The sequence below is a fragment of the Stenella coeruleoalba genome (genome assembly GCF_951394435.1).
Source record: "Stenella coeruleoalba genome assembly, chromosome: 2".
NCBI lineage: Eukaryota > Metazoa > Chordata > Mammalia > Artiodactyla > Delphinidae > Stenella > Stenella coeruleoalba.
The window spans coordinates 12,494,718-12,509,345 of NC_137147.1; the positions used below are offsets into that span (position 1 = coordinate 12,494,718).

At 47.8% G+C, this 14,628-nt stretch overlaps 1 protein-coding gene across 1 annotated transcript in view; it reads right to left on the minus strand.

Moving 5' to 3' along the window:
• Nucleotides 1–1,203: 1,203 nt before the first annotated feature.
• The window catches only part of DGLUCY (D-glutamate cyclase), a 49,773-nt gene continuing 36,348 nt past the window's right edge, over nt 1,204–14,628 (minus strand). Inside the window, 2 exon segments of the mRNA XM_079912795.1 lie at nt 1,204–1,454; nt 8,278–8,429. Of these exon segments, the coding sequence (XP_079768921.1) occupies nt 1,305–1,454; nt 8,278–8,429 (302 nt within the window). The 3' untranslated portion in view covers nt 1,204–1,304.

The following is a 14,628-nucleotide window of genomic DNA, read 5'->3' on the forward strand; positions in this document are numbered from 1 at the left end:
GGAAAGTCATCTCAGGTAATCATTGAGTTAGGGGATCAAACTCATTGACATCTCCCACTGCGTGAAAGGCTCGCTGACTCCTTGTCATCTTTCTTTAGCTGCTACCTCGTTCACATAGTTTGTTCTTGAGATCACTGAAGGGGAAGCTAGAGAAGAGATCTGGTCATCTGTTAATTATATTCTTCATTTTTACTTCTTTGCTCTACAGAAAGAACCAACATCTTAGGCATGGTATTGTGTGAGCAAAAGATTTGAAAGGTGTGCTTGGGCCATAGATGAGTAGAGCAAGGGGGTGCCTGGTTTAAGTTAGTTACAATATAATTTTGCTAAAGTGACAAGACAAAAGCTCTTTCCTGCCAAAAGCTGCTTCCATTACCCCATCTAGATGATCCAGCACAAGATACTGTACTGGTTCAGTACGTGAATGTAACGGGACGTGGTCAGGGATTCTGCTTCGGATTTCGTTGGGGAACGTACAGTGGGAAGTTGTGAAGGAGATAAGGGCAAACCGATGAGTTGTCCAAGAGGACTCTGTGAGTGATCTAAGCCCTGGAAGGTCCTGACCCACCCCCGGGCTCCGGGAATGTGGCTGCCCTTTTATGCAAGGAGGGCAGAGTCTGGCTCTGGAGTGGGGGGTGAGCAGATGGGAAGGAGGTGGGAGAGGTGTCAGGCTCTGTGGCGGGGGATCAGGATGTAAGGGGGTAAGGGAGGGGGAGGGGCACAGGGGAAGTGATGGGTGGAGATAAATCTTTTGCCTAAATAAACAGGATGTTGTTTGTAAAAGAGAGCATTTCGCAGGTATAAATATTTTGTTGGTGGTGGTGATGAGTAAACCTTTAGTGAAGCCCCAGAGCTTCGTAATATACACTACATATTTGTACATTTTGCTGTTTCTTAATTAGCCTGGGGGGTTATTCAGGACCCTCTGTGTCTGCCTGGAAGTTCATTGCTCACTGGCGTCCCCGTTAGTGATGGGTCAGAAGACTCTCAGAGCAGACTGCGTGGGTAACCTGAAGAAGCCAGGGTGAGGAGGTTGAAATCAATGCCTCCTGGCACTTAGGAATAAAAGCCAAAACTGGGGACCCCAGAGAAATGTTTTACTCGGTCCACATCACGTGCATTACCCGCTGCCCCCAACCCCGACCCAGGAGGTGGGCACGCCTGACCCAGGCCAGTGTGGAGCACGTTGCTCACCCAGGGTCAGTGTTTATTTGCAAGGCTGTTGTAGAAGAAAGCCGGGGCCCTCAGGGAACTCCTCCCTAGATCCGTCTAGTACGCACCCCCCATGCCTGTAATTTGCATGGTCACCCTTGCGCCATGGTGACGTCTACCAGCTTCTGGATCATCTGGGCGTGAGTGCCATGGAAGGGCAGCCCGTCCACCTCCATGCCTAGGGTGCCCGAGACTCTGCTCCGGACTCCATGCTGCACCAGGATGCCCAACATTTTTTCTTCCTGGAAAGAAATGGGGCAGAGATAGAAGCAGTGGAGGGGGAGGAAAAAGAAAGAAATCCATACATTTATAAGTGGAAAAAGAACGTTTGACTTGACATAGTCTCTTTTTTAAAAATAAAATGTTTAAAAATACTAACGCCACTGGAAGACTCATAGTGAAAAGTAACAGTGTCCTACATCACACCTCATGGGCTCCCCAATCCACTCCCCGGAAGCTGCTACTTTGAACAGTTTGGGCTGTTTCTTCATGTAACTATATAGTATGTTTTTTATGGAAATCTGCATTTTCTTAACAGACGCTAAAGATTCACTTCTGCAGGGGCAGCTTGGCTACTTCCTGCCAACCTAGCCCTGCCCAGCTCTGCATTATCTGCCAATGGCCTTCGTGCCAGGAAGGCCCCTGTTCCTCCTGAGAGCTCCTCCTCGCTATCAGCCTCTGTTAGCCCTGCTTCAGTCACCTTCTAGACTTTACCCGGTGTGGTTGTGGGAGAATCTGGAGGGAGCAGAGCCACGGAGAAAATGCAACCCCATCCTGGGCCCAGCAGGCAGAGTGGTTTAGAATCAGACAGATCTGACTTGGGTCTTTCCTGGCAGGTGTGTTAAACCTCTCTGTGCCTCAGTGTCCCCATCTGTATAATGGGGAGGTGGATGATAATAACAATGCCTCCTTAGAAGGTTGTTGTGAGGATTAAATGAGAAAATGCTGGACTTCCCTGGTGGTCCAGTGGGTAAGGCTCCACGCTCCCAATGCAGAGGGCCTGGGTTCAATCCCAGAACTAGATCCTGCATGCATGCTGCAACTAAGAGTTCACATGCCACAACTAAGAAGTCCACATGCTGCAACTAAGAAGACTACACACCGCAACTAAGAGTCCACATGACGCAACTAAAGATCCTGCATGCCGCAACTAAAGATCCCGCATGCCGCAACTAAGACACGGCGCGGCCAAAATTAATTAATTAATTTTTTAAAAAAGAGAAAATGCAAGTACAGCACCTAGCACGGTCCTTGGCACACAGTAGGTGCTCATGAAATGAGGTGGATTATTATTGGCAGGGCTGGGTCCCCTAGTCTTTAGCCCAGAGCTTTCTTCCTTTGACTTGTTGATTTTTTTAAAAAAGTGATCTGATTTGCTTTCTTCCATCTCCCTCCAAAAACAAGGTGCCAAAGAACCACTTGTCTAAGCCACTAACGTGTCTGTCCCTTGTTGAGCAGTTCAGGTCCCCCTGAGGAAGGTGGGTCTTAGGTGAAGACACAGGAGAGAAGATGGTGCCCGAGGGGCAGAAGTCAAGGACAACCTCCTTCTTCTCTACAGACAAAGGAAGGGGACAAAAGGATCTAGAGCAGGTGGATCATGACAGACCAGAGGAAGGTTCTCATCTTCCTGCTCAGGCATTTGCTCATTCATTCCATCACCCATCAAAGTTTTATTGAGCACCTGCTTTGTGCCAGGACCTGAACCAGGGATACAGTGGTGAATGTGATGTGGTCCCTGCCCCCCACACTCCCGGGGGCGTCACATTCTAGACGACTGATCAGGCAGGCACAGTCCATGGGGATCACGGCACAGAGCAGGGGCCCCCAACCCCATTTATTGAAGTGGCTCAAGAAGGACTTTCTGGAGGAGGGGCAACTAGGACCACAGGTGACAAGAGCAGGAGCGAACCGAGCCAGGGGCTGTGGGGAGCACTCACTGAAAACTTTTCAGAACAAGGGAGAAAGTGTTGGCAAATATCACCTAGGACTTGTCTCTACTCACACCTGGCCTGAGAACCTGCATTTCCACTCTTCCCCAGGGCCCAAGATAGGAGGGAGGCCCGGAGCATTTCCAGGCAAGCCCTTCGTCCAAGAGCCCCTTCCCAGGGGTACCCAGCCCAGAATGGCATCTTCCGTCAATTGTCTGGACTTTATTCTCCCATTTCTCTTCTCCATTGGGACATATCCTCTCTTTATGGGGCAAGGCTCCTGGGACCACAGGGCCATTTCCCCCTAGCACACTGCCTGCCCCCACCATTCACATCCTCCTGGGTCCCAGTAGAGCCCTGGGGGTCCTCAGGGTGCACGAGATCAGTCAACAGCTTAGGAACTGGCTGGCACTCAGCCTCCATGAGCCACAGGGAGCAGCTGGGCCAACAGTGATTGCCGGCAAATTCCCAGGAACCCTAAACGACCAGACCATCTTCAAGGAGGCCCCACCAAGAGGAGGTGGTGGGGCGGGGAGGAGAGCTGACCAGGGAGTGGCTGGAGACACAGGGCCTGGGGGCTGCCACACCAGTCCAGGCTGAGACGGTGGGGCCGGAGGAGAGGGACAGAGGACTGAATTGGGCAGAGGGGGCGGGGCCTGGGGCCTAGTTCACTGTGGATGTGGAAAGAGGCCCCGGGATGAGTTCTGGATGTCAAGGCTGAGTGTGTGGGTGTCACTATTGATTCATGCTTGGAGCATAACGGGCTGATTTTCAGGCGATGCTGCTGTTCAGAGTGGGGTGGGAGAAAGGGCCTCCTGGGAAGTTGGAACTGCTCTGCATTGTGACCTTGGTGGTGGCTGCATGGATGTGTACGTGTGTAAAACTTCACCCACTGTACACTGAAGCTTATGTGCTTTACTCTGTTAGTTGTACCTCAATTTAAAAAGTATAAAGAAAATGGAGTGGGGTGAAAGTGCTGGAAGAGAATGGTAGCCAGGATGAGGCCAGAAGTCATGTTCCTGCCTCTCTGTATCATCCATCCTACCATTATCCATTGATCTATCATATCATTCATCCAGCCAGCCAGCCAGCCTACCAGCAGTCCGTCCATCCATCCATCCATCCATCCATCCATCCATCCATCCTTAGTCCCTCCTGTAAGGTGTCATCAATCAGCTCTTGGCTCCTGATAAGCTCTAGGAAATGTCCTCCAACAATTTGTTTTGCCCTCAAGTAAAACCCCTGGGACACAGTCAAGGGCCAGAGTGGGCAGGGCGTGCCCTGGATGGTGGTGGCCACCTTCCCTGGGCTCCTCAACATGGTGCCCGCTCCTGCTACAGTCATGATCACATCCGCAGAATATGGAAGGCCCTTCTTATAAGCAACACACAGAACAGGGTTGAGGGACATTCCTCCGCTCCTAACCAGCCAAACTTCACCAAAACTCAGGCCACAGTTCTGTCCGGCATCTCTTGATGACCCAGGGGTTTCCATGGAGTGACCCACTGAACTCCAGTAGGACGACTCTAGTTATCCCCTGCACAACGCGCTGCTTCATGTCTCTGCACCTTCACTTCTGTGAGTCCTGCTGTCTGGAAGGTCCTTCCCACGCTTTCTCACCTGGCTCCTTATATCCTACTCACCCTCCAAGACCTAGTTCAGTGCTACCTCTTCCAGGCAGCCTTCCTTGAGCTCTCTGAACGAGCCAAGCACCTGTTCTCTGTGTCCCCACAAGCAGTGTTCACAGTTCTATCCCAGCTCCTGAAATGAGCCCCTCTGCGCCCCCATGGACCCTGGGTTCTTTACCCCTCATTATCTCCCAGAACAAGCCTGGGCCTGGCCCAGAGGAGGGGCTATACAAAAATGTGTTTGTAATTTTGGTTTAATGATGTTCCCTTTTATTTTCTTTATAAGGGTGGTACATTATTAATATATTTATGAAGACTGGGTGGAAATGTGGAAGGAGAATTTCCATCCCCAGAGGGTAAGCGTGGGGCTGCGTGAACTTGTTTGGCTGGGTTCAGTCTTTTGTGTCTGCATGAATCAGGAATCATGTGTGAGGCGGCCCTCTGAGTGTTTTTTTCCAATTCAGATCCAGGAAGTGTAAAGAAAGCATAGAAGGCTCTCTGGGCCCCTTTAGGGCAGACCATTTCCCCTGAAAATGTCACTTTAGCTGCGCGACTCCTCCTTTCCCCTCCTCTCCTGCACCCTGGCATTGCCGGAAACTAGGAAACTACTGAGCCACATCAGGAAGAGCTCAGAGTATGGAGTCAGAGAGCCTAGACTCAGCTCTGCCTCTTAGTTGTGTGGCTTTGGGCAAGCCACCTTCCCTCTCAGAGCCTCAGCCCCCTCCTCTGTAAAGTGGGGATAACAAACCAATCCGGGGAGGTGTTGGAGAGAAATGGGGGCGGGTGCAGGAGGGAGACAGACACAGAGGCAGGAAGAAAAAGGGAGCAGAGAGGGTGCAAGACAATGTAAAAGAAGGACAGGAAGGAGGCAGGGAGGGGCTCTGGATGCAGAGGCTTCGCACAAGTGAGGGGCCCCAGGACCTCAGCTGCTGGCTGGCTGGGGGACCTGCAAGCAGCCCCACCTCAGCTGCTGTCTCCAGGCTCAACGCTCAGGAACCTTCCTGTCTCCTGGATCGCCTTCCCATCTCCCCACACCAGCCTCTGCCACAACGCTGGGAACCCACCCTCTAGTCCAGGGTCTCAAATGTGGTCCCCGCAGCAGCAGCAGCAATATTGCCTGAGAACTTGTCAGAGGTGCAGATTCTCTAACCCGTCTCAGACCTACCGAATCAGGAGCCCTGGGGTGGGCCCCACTGTGCGCTTTAAGATGCCCCTGAGGTGATTCCTGCTGTGTGAAAGGTCCCTTAGATGCCTCTAAACTTGGAAGAATCACTGCTTTAATAAGCACGGCATTCATTCATTCATTCATTCATACACTCATTCATTCAACAAGGATTTACCAAGCACTGGGTTTCCCTCCACTAGTTGCTGGGAAGGCAGATACGAAAGACCTGGTCCCTGATTTCCAGAGGGTTTTCTTTGTTTTGTTTTTTCCTCATTTAGCAAATCTATTTGGGGGGAATAAGACTGGGGCAGCCTTAAGTTGCATGAGACTGTTTGGACTGTCTGGGAGTGGCCTTGTGGTCAGCCTGATGGAACTCGAGAAACTTCTCCCCCGACCCTGACCCGCTCCCTGTGTCCGAGAGCTCCCTCCTCGCAGGCTTGGGCAGTAGCTCTGAGGAGAACAAGCTCTTCCTCACGTGAACCAGAACCTCTGTCTTCTGGCCTGCTTGTGTCTCTCACGCGGCCGAGGAGGGTATCTGTGCCCCTCCCCCAGGAAGCTGTTGCGATCTCAGGCCCCCCCAAATCCTCTCTCCAGCAGGCCAGACACCCCAGCTCCCTCGGCTGTTCTCCAGGTGTCCCCAGCCCTCCCCCCTCCTGCCTGCCTGCCCTCAGGCGAAGCTGTCCGCTCACAGGTGAAGTCACCTGTGACCTGGGATTTAGATGTAAAGTCTGGGCTTTGGCCCCAATTTCCCGTGATCCAGTTACTCTGGAGAATTCCCCCAGAAGGTGCCTGGTAGAGACTGACATGCCACCAGCTTCTCTCCGGGGTGGGCGGGTCCCAGCTCTGCGAGGGGCACCCGCTGGGGAGGGGGCTTGAGGCTGGAATCGGTGCCAGGAGAGCCGTGGGAACTGAGGCCTGAGGTAGGAACAGCCGAGTCTCCAGCGGCCCATCTCGCTGCCCAGGGTCCAGGACCGGGAGCAGAATGCTGGAACCACTTAGAGGACTGGCTGGCCTTCTCTCTTTTTGTTTTCCCTGCACGTATATGTGAGTTCACGTAAGTCAGCCATGTATGTGCACGTGTGTGTGTGCGTGTGTACGTGTCCGTGTGTGTCCTGCCTCTGCGCTGGTCTATGGGGAACGCCTGGAACTGCACACAGCCCTTCACAGTTGGCTCTGCAGTCAGAGGAGCTCACTCAAAAGCCACCCAGTGGGACCCCGGTTCCTCGCTCAAAGCCCTCACGTGGCTCCCTATTACTTCTCGGGTAGAAGCCTCAGTCAGGAGTCGGGTTTGCTTTGATCCGGCTCATGTGACCTCCCTCTGCCAGGGGTTCTTAATGGCCCCAGACTACTTGGAGACTCTGATGAAACCAGGGCTTCTTGCCCAGGAAAATCCACGTATGAAACAATTTTGCAAACTGTTTCGGAGGACTTGCGGGCCCCCTCTTTGGGGACGCTGGGGTCAGAAGCCCTCCTCTGCTCCTATCACACCCTGGCTTGCTGCTGCCAACCTCAAGAGCAGTCTCCCCAAACCAGCACTGAGCTGGTCCCCATCTCCCAGCTTCTGTTCCCTCCGGTCTTCCTGCCCAGATGCCTCCCCTTCCACTGGCTTTATCCCTCCCAGCCTTCAGCCCACAGGGTCCTCTTGCCACCCTGGGCCCTCACACCTTAGCACCGTGTAGGATGGCTGACGGTGCCAGCGGGGGTGTCAGTGCCCTTGCCGGGTTGTAAACTCCTTGGAGGGAGATGCTAAGGACACCTCCAGCTACCGCTATGAAGCGCCTACCATGGCTCAGGTATTCCGTCCTTCCCAGAATGCTGACTGCCCCTCTTTCACAGAGGAAGAAAATGAGGTTCAGAGAGGCTAAGCAACCTGCCTACAGTCAAATTAGAAGGAAAATGGTCATTTATATGAGATCTTTCATAGTGATTTAGGGTCACTAGTAGGTCAAAGTCCAGTCCAGTGGTTGCCTGATGGGAGACTTTTGTTTTGTTTGTTTTTTTTTTGCGGTACGCGGGCCTTTCACTGTTGTGGCCTCTCCCGTTGCGGAGCACAGGCTCCGGACGCGCAGGCTCAGCGGCCATGGCTCACGGGCCCAGCCGCTCCGCGGCATGTGGGATCTTCCCGGACCGGGGCACGAACCCGTGTCCCCTGCATCGGCAGGCGGACTCTCAACCACTGCGCCACCAGGGAAGCCCGAGACCTTTGTTTTAAGGCAGGCTCTGCCTCTGACTTCTGATGGGCAGCAGTGGTGCTGGCCCCTGGCTTATGGATTGAAATACCATGTCTACTCCTCATCCGGGGAAAAGGTTGCATCCGTGAGAGTTGCCTGCTGGGCTATGTTACCTTAGTGATGGATGGGAGGGCCTGAGTCCAGTTCTGTTCTCCAGGTGCTCTGAAGGGCCCAACTGCCTTCCTCAGATAACGTCTGTGGACCTCACATGAGTTCAGGATGTACAGAGCACAGGCCAAGGCATAACCTCCCCAGTTAGAAACGCCTGGAACAAATAAAAAAAGATTCCATCATAGGATCGCAAAAGTCATGTCGTTTGCCTGGGAGGAAGAAATTTTCCTCTACTCTTCTATGTTCTTCTGGCTGGTCTAACAATTAAATTGACATGAGACAGATTAACAGGAGAAAGTCAAACAAAAGTTTAATAACACGTATACACAGGAGAAACCCAGGAGAACAGAGAAACTCACCAAAATGGCTGAAGCCCTCACCTTAAATACCATCTTCAGCTAAAGAAAAAAGGATTTTAGGGGCATTGGTTTGGGACCAAACCAGTAATCAAAGACCTAATAAAAACAACATAGGAAATTATTTTGATAAAACATAAAATCCTTTCTTTATAGGCAGACTAATCAAAGGTAAAGAAAAACATTTTATAAATTATCAAGAGCAGACTTTTGTCTTCTTAACACAGAGAAAACAAGATTCTAATTTTGTATCAGCTTACTTTTAATATTAAAATTCATTCACTCAATTGAATGTATTCTAATCTTTGCCAGTCCTGACCACACACAAAACTCTTTTCTCAGAGTTCCTTTTCCATAAACCTACAAATCCTTTTTTTTTTTTCACATTCAAACTTTGTCCTATGCTTTTCCTCTTTTTTTAACTTTTTTTTTTTTTTTTTTTTTGTGGTGCACAGGCCTCTCACTGTTGTGGCCTCTCCCGTTGCGGAACACAGGCTCCGGACGCACAGGCTCAGCGGCCATGGCTCACGGGCCCAGGCGCTCCACGGCACGTGGGATCTTCCTGGACCGGGGCACGAACCCGCGTCCCCTGCATCGGCAGGCGGACTGTCAACCACTGCGCCACCAGGGAAGCCCTTTTTTAACTTTTTACTTTATTTTCCCTTAACAAAATACATTCCCGTTCCTTATACCTTTTAAACATTTTCCTTACATATGAAGATGTTTTCCTTATTTATTTTAGTAGTTTTATGGTATATTAATTAGAATTCTTAACCCTTAGAAAACAATGTCTAGTGAAAACTAAGAAGTAAGCAATTGTGAACTGTTTGTTATACCAGTATTTTTTAAAGACATTTCATAATGTGTAATGTATAATAGACCCAAACATCTTTAGGTGTTTTTTTTGTAATAAGAAGACAAAAGTAGGTAAACTTAGACTTGTTTAGCAATTAATATTTCAGTATTTTATCTTATTTGGAAATGATCTAGACATTCAATGAATTCCCATCATTTAACTTTCCTTAGAAAAACTCTAAAGTTTTAAATTACCAAAAGATTTTCAAAGTTATTTTTAAGTCTTACCCCATTTATATCAATATTTATCTAAATAATTTGTTACCAACAATTATGTTTAGAGTACTCATGAAAACTTCATGAGACATTAAAGTCAACTATCATCCCAAGCCATTATTCTTGCCGATAAACTTCGTAACAGACATAACGTGAACTTATTTGATTAGTAAACCCAGGTAGAATAAAAGTTTTACATTTGCTGATAACTCTAAAGACATGCCTATTTTAATTAAAGCAGTAACTTTAAATTGCTTTTATTTACTAAAGGTTAATCTTAGATCATGTGAACTCGAAAAATATTTGGGTTAGTCTGTTATATTTAGAAATATTTAATTCAAAAGTGCTTACTTTTAAGCCAATTAGAGTTCTTCTACAAGTTACTTTTGGCAATACCATCAGAAGGTAGAAAAATACCCTATCTAGAACACGCATGCAGAGATATACAGACAGACACAACCAGAGACCTCATAGCTTTCATTTTAAGACTTTAGTCATGAATCAGGTATAACAATATAAAACTCACTAGTTCATAAACATCAGTTGCAGTAAGTTAAGTTTATCCACTCAGATGGCAAAGGCTTTTTACTATACGTGGAAAAGACGTTTAAGATTTGTATTTGTCCTTGACAAATAATATTAATTAAAGAAGCTGTGAATTAGATTTTGGGTGAGGGAGCACTTCCAGCAGTTAGTAATTTGTTTTTTTTTTTGGCTGCGTTGGGTCTTCGTTGCTACGCTCGGGCTTTCTCTAGTAGAGGCGAGCGGGCTTTCTCTAGTTGAGGCAAGCAGAGGCTGCTCTTCGTTGTGGTGCACAGGCTTCTCATTGTGGTGGCTTCTCTTGTTGTGGAGCATGGGCCCTACAGCGCGCGGGCTTCAGTAGTTCTGGTGCAGGGGCTCAGTAGTTGTGGCTCACGTGCTCAGTAGTTTTGGAGCACAGGCTTATTTGCTCCGCGGCATGTGGGATCTTCCTGGACCAGGGCTCGAACCCGTGTCCCCTGCACTGGCATGCAGATTCTTAACCACTGTGCCACCAGGGAAGTCCAGTTAGTACTTTTGAAAAGGTCTTTTCCCCTTTTTTTCCCCCCAGGTTCTACTGATTGATTCCCCAGGCTCAGTCTCAGGTGACTGTGGGCTGTGCTTACATTTCTGATTTTGTAGAGATTTACAAGACAAAGACAGTCGCTTTCAATTCCACAAAGAACTGGGCTACTGCCTAAATGATATCAAAAGGCTGATCTGCTCATCCAACTATATTTTCTTTAATTTGCTTCTTTATATCAGGGAGAAGATTTCCAATTAAAATGGAAATCAAAAGATTTCTATGTTTTAGAACTTCAGAGATCAATGCATCATGCCTTCAAAAAGTCTGCACAAGGTATTCAGTCAAGGCCCTCTTTATGAGTGCTCAAGTCAACCCCAGACCAATTCACCCGAGGGGCAAAAAGCCTCCACCATTGCTCCTATCAGGCCCCAGTATCAGCCCCCAGTTTTCATCTCACATTGTGTGGGCCCAGGCAACCCTACTGACTCTCATTAGCATGTCTAATTAACATTGCCCAAAGGGTGTATTTATGTGCCCTGTTTTACAATACCAAGCAGTGGAAACATTCCCCAGGGAGAGGCAATGTCTACCCCGACAATACAATCAGGCAAAAGAGACATAACCACCTTACATAAAGCCCATTCAAACACTGCAATTTTCTTACAAGCTTTCACCTCAATTTCATCAACTCTTATACCTTTGACCATAGCCTCCATTAGGACCCCATCAATAAGTCTCAGTCTTACAATACTGGGTCGGAGAAGTGTTCCTGGCCATAACATCCATTACCATAAAGCATTCCAGCAACGTTGTTTAACCTCTTCATATAACACCCACTCAAACATTCCGACTTTTATAATCTTATCAACTCTTGCACTTTTTACTTTTCTCAATCTTGTTGTAGCCCAAGTCAGGGTTCCACTAATGGGTTTTGGTACCACAGCTTGTGAGGTTCTGGCATCAAGGAGTTCCAGAAACTTCTCTCCATCCCTCTGCCATCTCCCCACTCTTGTGTAAAAGGCTTTGGGTCTGCAGTGAGGGGTTGAGCTAAGGGACCCAGGCCCTTTTGTCAATCTTGAACTCAATTAATCGACCTAATTCTTGCCCCAAGTGATTGTTGGTTAGGTTTCACATTGTAATTTTTGCCTTCCAGTTTAAAAAATTTCTCTAAACTGAAGTAAGTAGAGAGGACTTGTTTGGGGCCCTTTAATGTTTTGGGGATCAAAGAACGTCCCTTTGGCCCACCTAATCTTAGATAGTGCTGTATTAGAAACCTTTATTTTAATCCCATCAATGTCCATTTTACTTATCCCATTTCTTAATAGCCATCTGAAGATTTCCATCCTGCTGGGACAAGTCCTGTGTCTTCTCTTTCTGATTCCTCTTCATTCTGCAACTTTCAATATTTGCTTTATTTACCTTCTTAATAACCCTTTAACACTTTCTACCTTTTGGGGAAGAGTACCTTGACTTTCCCCTTGGTTTCTTCCCATTCTCTTGTTAATTCACTGAATGCTTTTATTAGCATCTGTAAGACCCATGAGGAGAGGCTGAGACACCAGATTTGATAAGCTTTCCCAAATCTTTTTGTTTTGTTTTGTTTTTTAATTAAGGGAGTTCTTAGGGTTAGCCATTATATTTTTTTGTTTCCACCTTTTAATTTGGTCTTTCCACAGGTGCCAATAAAACAGCTGTTTACAATGAGAGTTCTCTAAAAAATTTACCAGTTTAGAAGTTTTTCCAATTCAAAGGATCCATCATCTGCTATTGACGAATAGTGTCTTAATAGCAACACAAACCAATAAGTCTTTTTATGCCTTAACCGTGGATGAAAGAGGCATCCCACAAGCATGTAAAGGACACAGCCCTAACGAGATCCAGAAATTTCACTCCCCAAAATAGTCTAAGAAAGTGGAGACAAAGGTTGAACAACAAAGGCCCCTTACGGACTGGACCCTTTATGACAAACTCCCCTGAGAGCTGGCATGGCCACACAAAGAGACGCCAGTCAGAAGCCTGGGTTGTTACCTGGGCTTCTGACCAGTTGGCTACAGCTGCTTGGAATCCCAGTCTATCTGACTGCAAAATGCATACCAGTATGTGTACCCTTCTGATGGCAGAGACCAGAGAGAGTTTTCTCACTGGTCAGCAAACCAAGCTCTTCAGGATGTATAGTAAGATGGAAGGAAAAAACTCATCCAGTTTTTTTTTTTTTTTCTTATGAGACTAGCAAACTCACCAGTGTGCGGGGCCAGCCTGGACAACAAGTTTAATGGACCTATGCCTGCGTCCTACCCTATGGAATTTCCTTCTTATGACAAACAACACAATAGAGAGATAAAGAAAAGCAATAACCATCTTTGGGAGGAAAAGGATCAACAAATCAAGCGTACTCTGCCAGTTTTCAAAACAAGAGTCTCTGGGTCCAAGGAACTAGGCTCCATAAATATTCCTCCTGTTAATCTAACTTTAGAAAAGCAGTAAAGGGCTCTTACCACTCGCTTCCAATAGACGCTGCAAGCAGAGATGGGGAGACTGACTGACAGGCAAGAACTCTTACCGTCTGTGGCTTCTGTCAGTTGTCCCAGGATCTCTTAGCCACAGCAGCTTCAGGGAGAGTAGTATCCAGCCAGTAAAGGGAAATCCTGCTGATTGTGCCAACTGTCGGGGAGAAAGGAATTTTCCTCCATCTTTCTAGGTTCCTCTGGCTGGTATAAGAATTAAATTGACATGAGTAAGATAAACAGGAGAAAATAAAACAGGAGTTTAATAACATGTATACACGGGAGAGGCCCAGGAGAACCGAAAAATTCACCCAAATGGCCGAAGCCCTCATCTTAAATACCATCCTCAGCTAAAGACAAAAGAGGATGTTGGGGGTACTGGTTTGGGACTTCAAAGGGGAGGAAGGCAATGCACATGGAGATGGAAAAGCAAATGTTTGGCAAATAAATGTTTGCTGGGTCATGTAGAGACAACAGGACACAGGGTGGACTTTGATCTCTAGGCCATGCTGAGTTTCCCCCACTACACCTAGCCCGTATTCTCTGCAGATACCTCTGCTTATAGCTCTATTCTGGGAACAGGCCCTTTAACTAAATTCTTTATGCAGCTAAGGGGGAGCTAAAAAGAAAAACTTCCTGAGTCTTCTGTTTCTTAAAAATCATCATCCTCTATACACCTGAAACTAACACAACATTGTAAATCAAATATACTCCAATAAAAATTTTTAAAGATCATCCTAAATTAATCCTCATGCCAAGGAGACAGATTTCTTTTTTTTTTTTAATAGATTTATTTATTTATTTATTTTTGGCTGCCTAGGCTCTTCGTTGCTGCGCGCAGGCTTTCTCTAGTTGCAGTGAGCGGGGGCTACTCTTTGTTGCGGTGCGCGGGCTTCTCATTGTGGTGGCTTCTCTTTGTTACTGAGCACGGGGTCTAGGTATGTGGGCTTCAGTAGTTGTGGTTCATGGGCTCTAGAGCACAGGCTCAGTAGTTGCGGCGCGCGGTCTTAGTTGCTCCGTGGCATGTGGGATCTTCCCGGACCAGGGCTCAAACCCGCGTCCCCTGCACTGGCAGGCGGATTCTTAACCACTGCGCCACCAGGGAAGCCCCAAGGAGACAGATTTTGGGGTCACAAATTTTGCTCCCCAGCAGGTTCATCACCCTGCCTCTAAGCAGCAGAACTCAAAGAATGGTCCCAAGACCAGTGGCAGTAGTACCTGGGAACTTGTTAGAAACACAAATTCTAGGGCCCCAGCCTAGACTGACTTAATCGAAACTCAGCAAGGGAATAGGGGAGCAAACTGAGTTTTAATAAGCTCTCCAAGTGATTCTGATTCAAGTTAAAGTTTGAGAACCATTGCCCTAAACCATCTGGG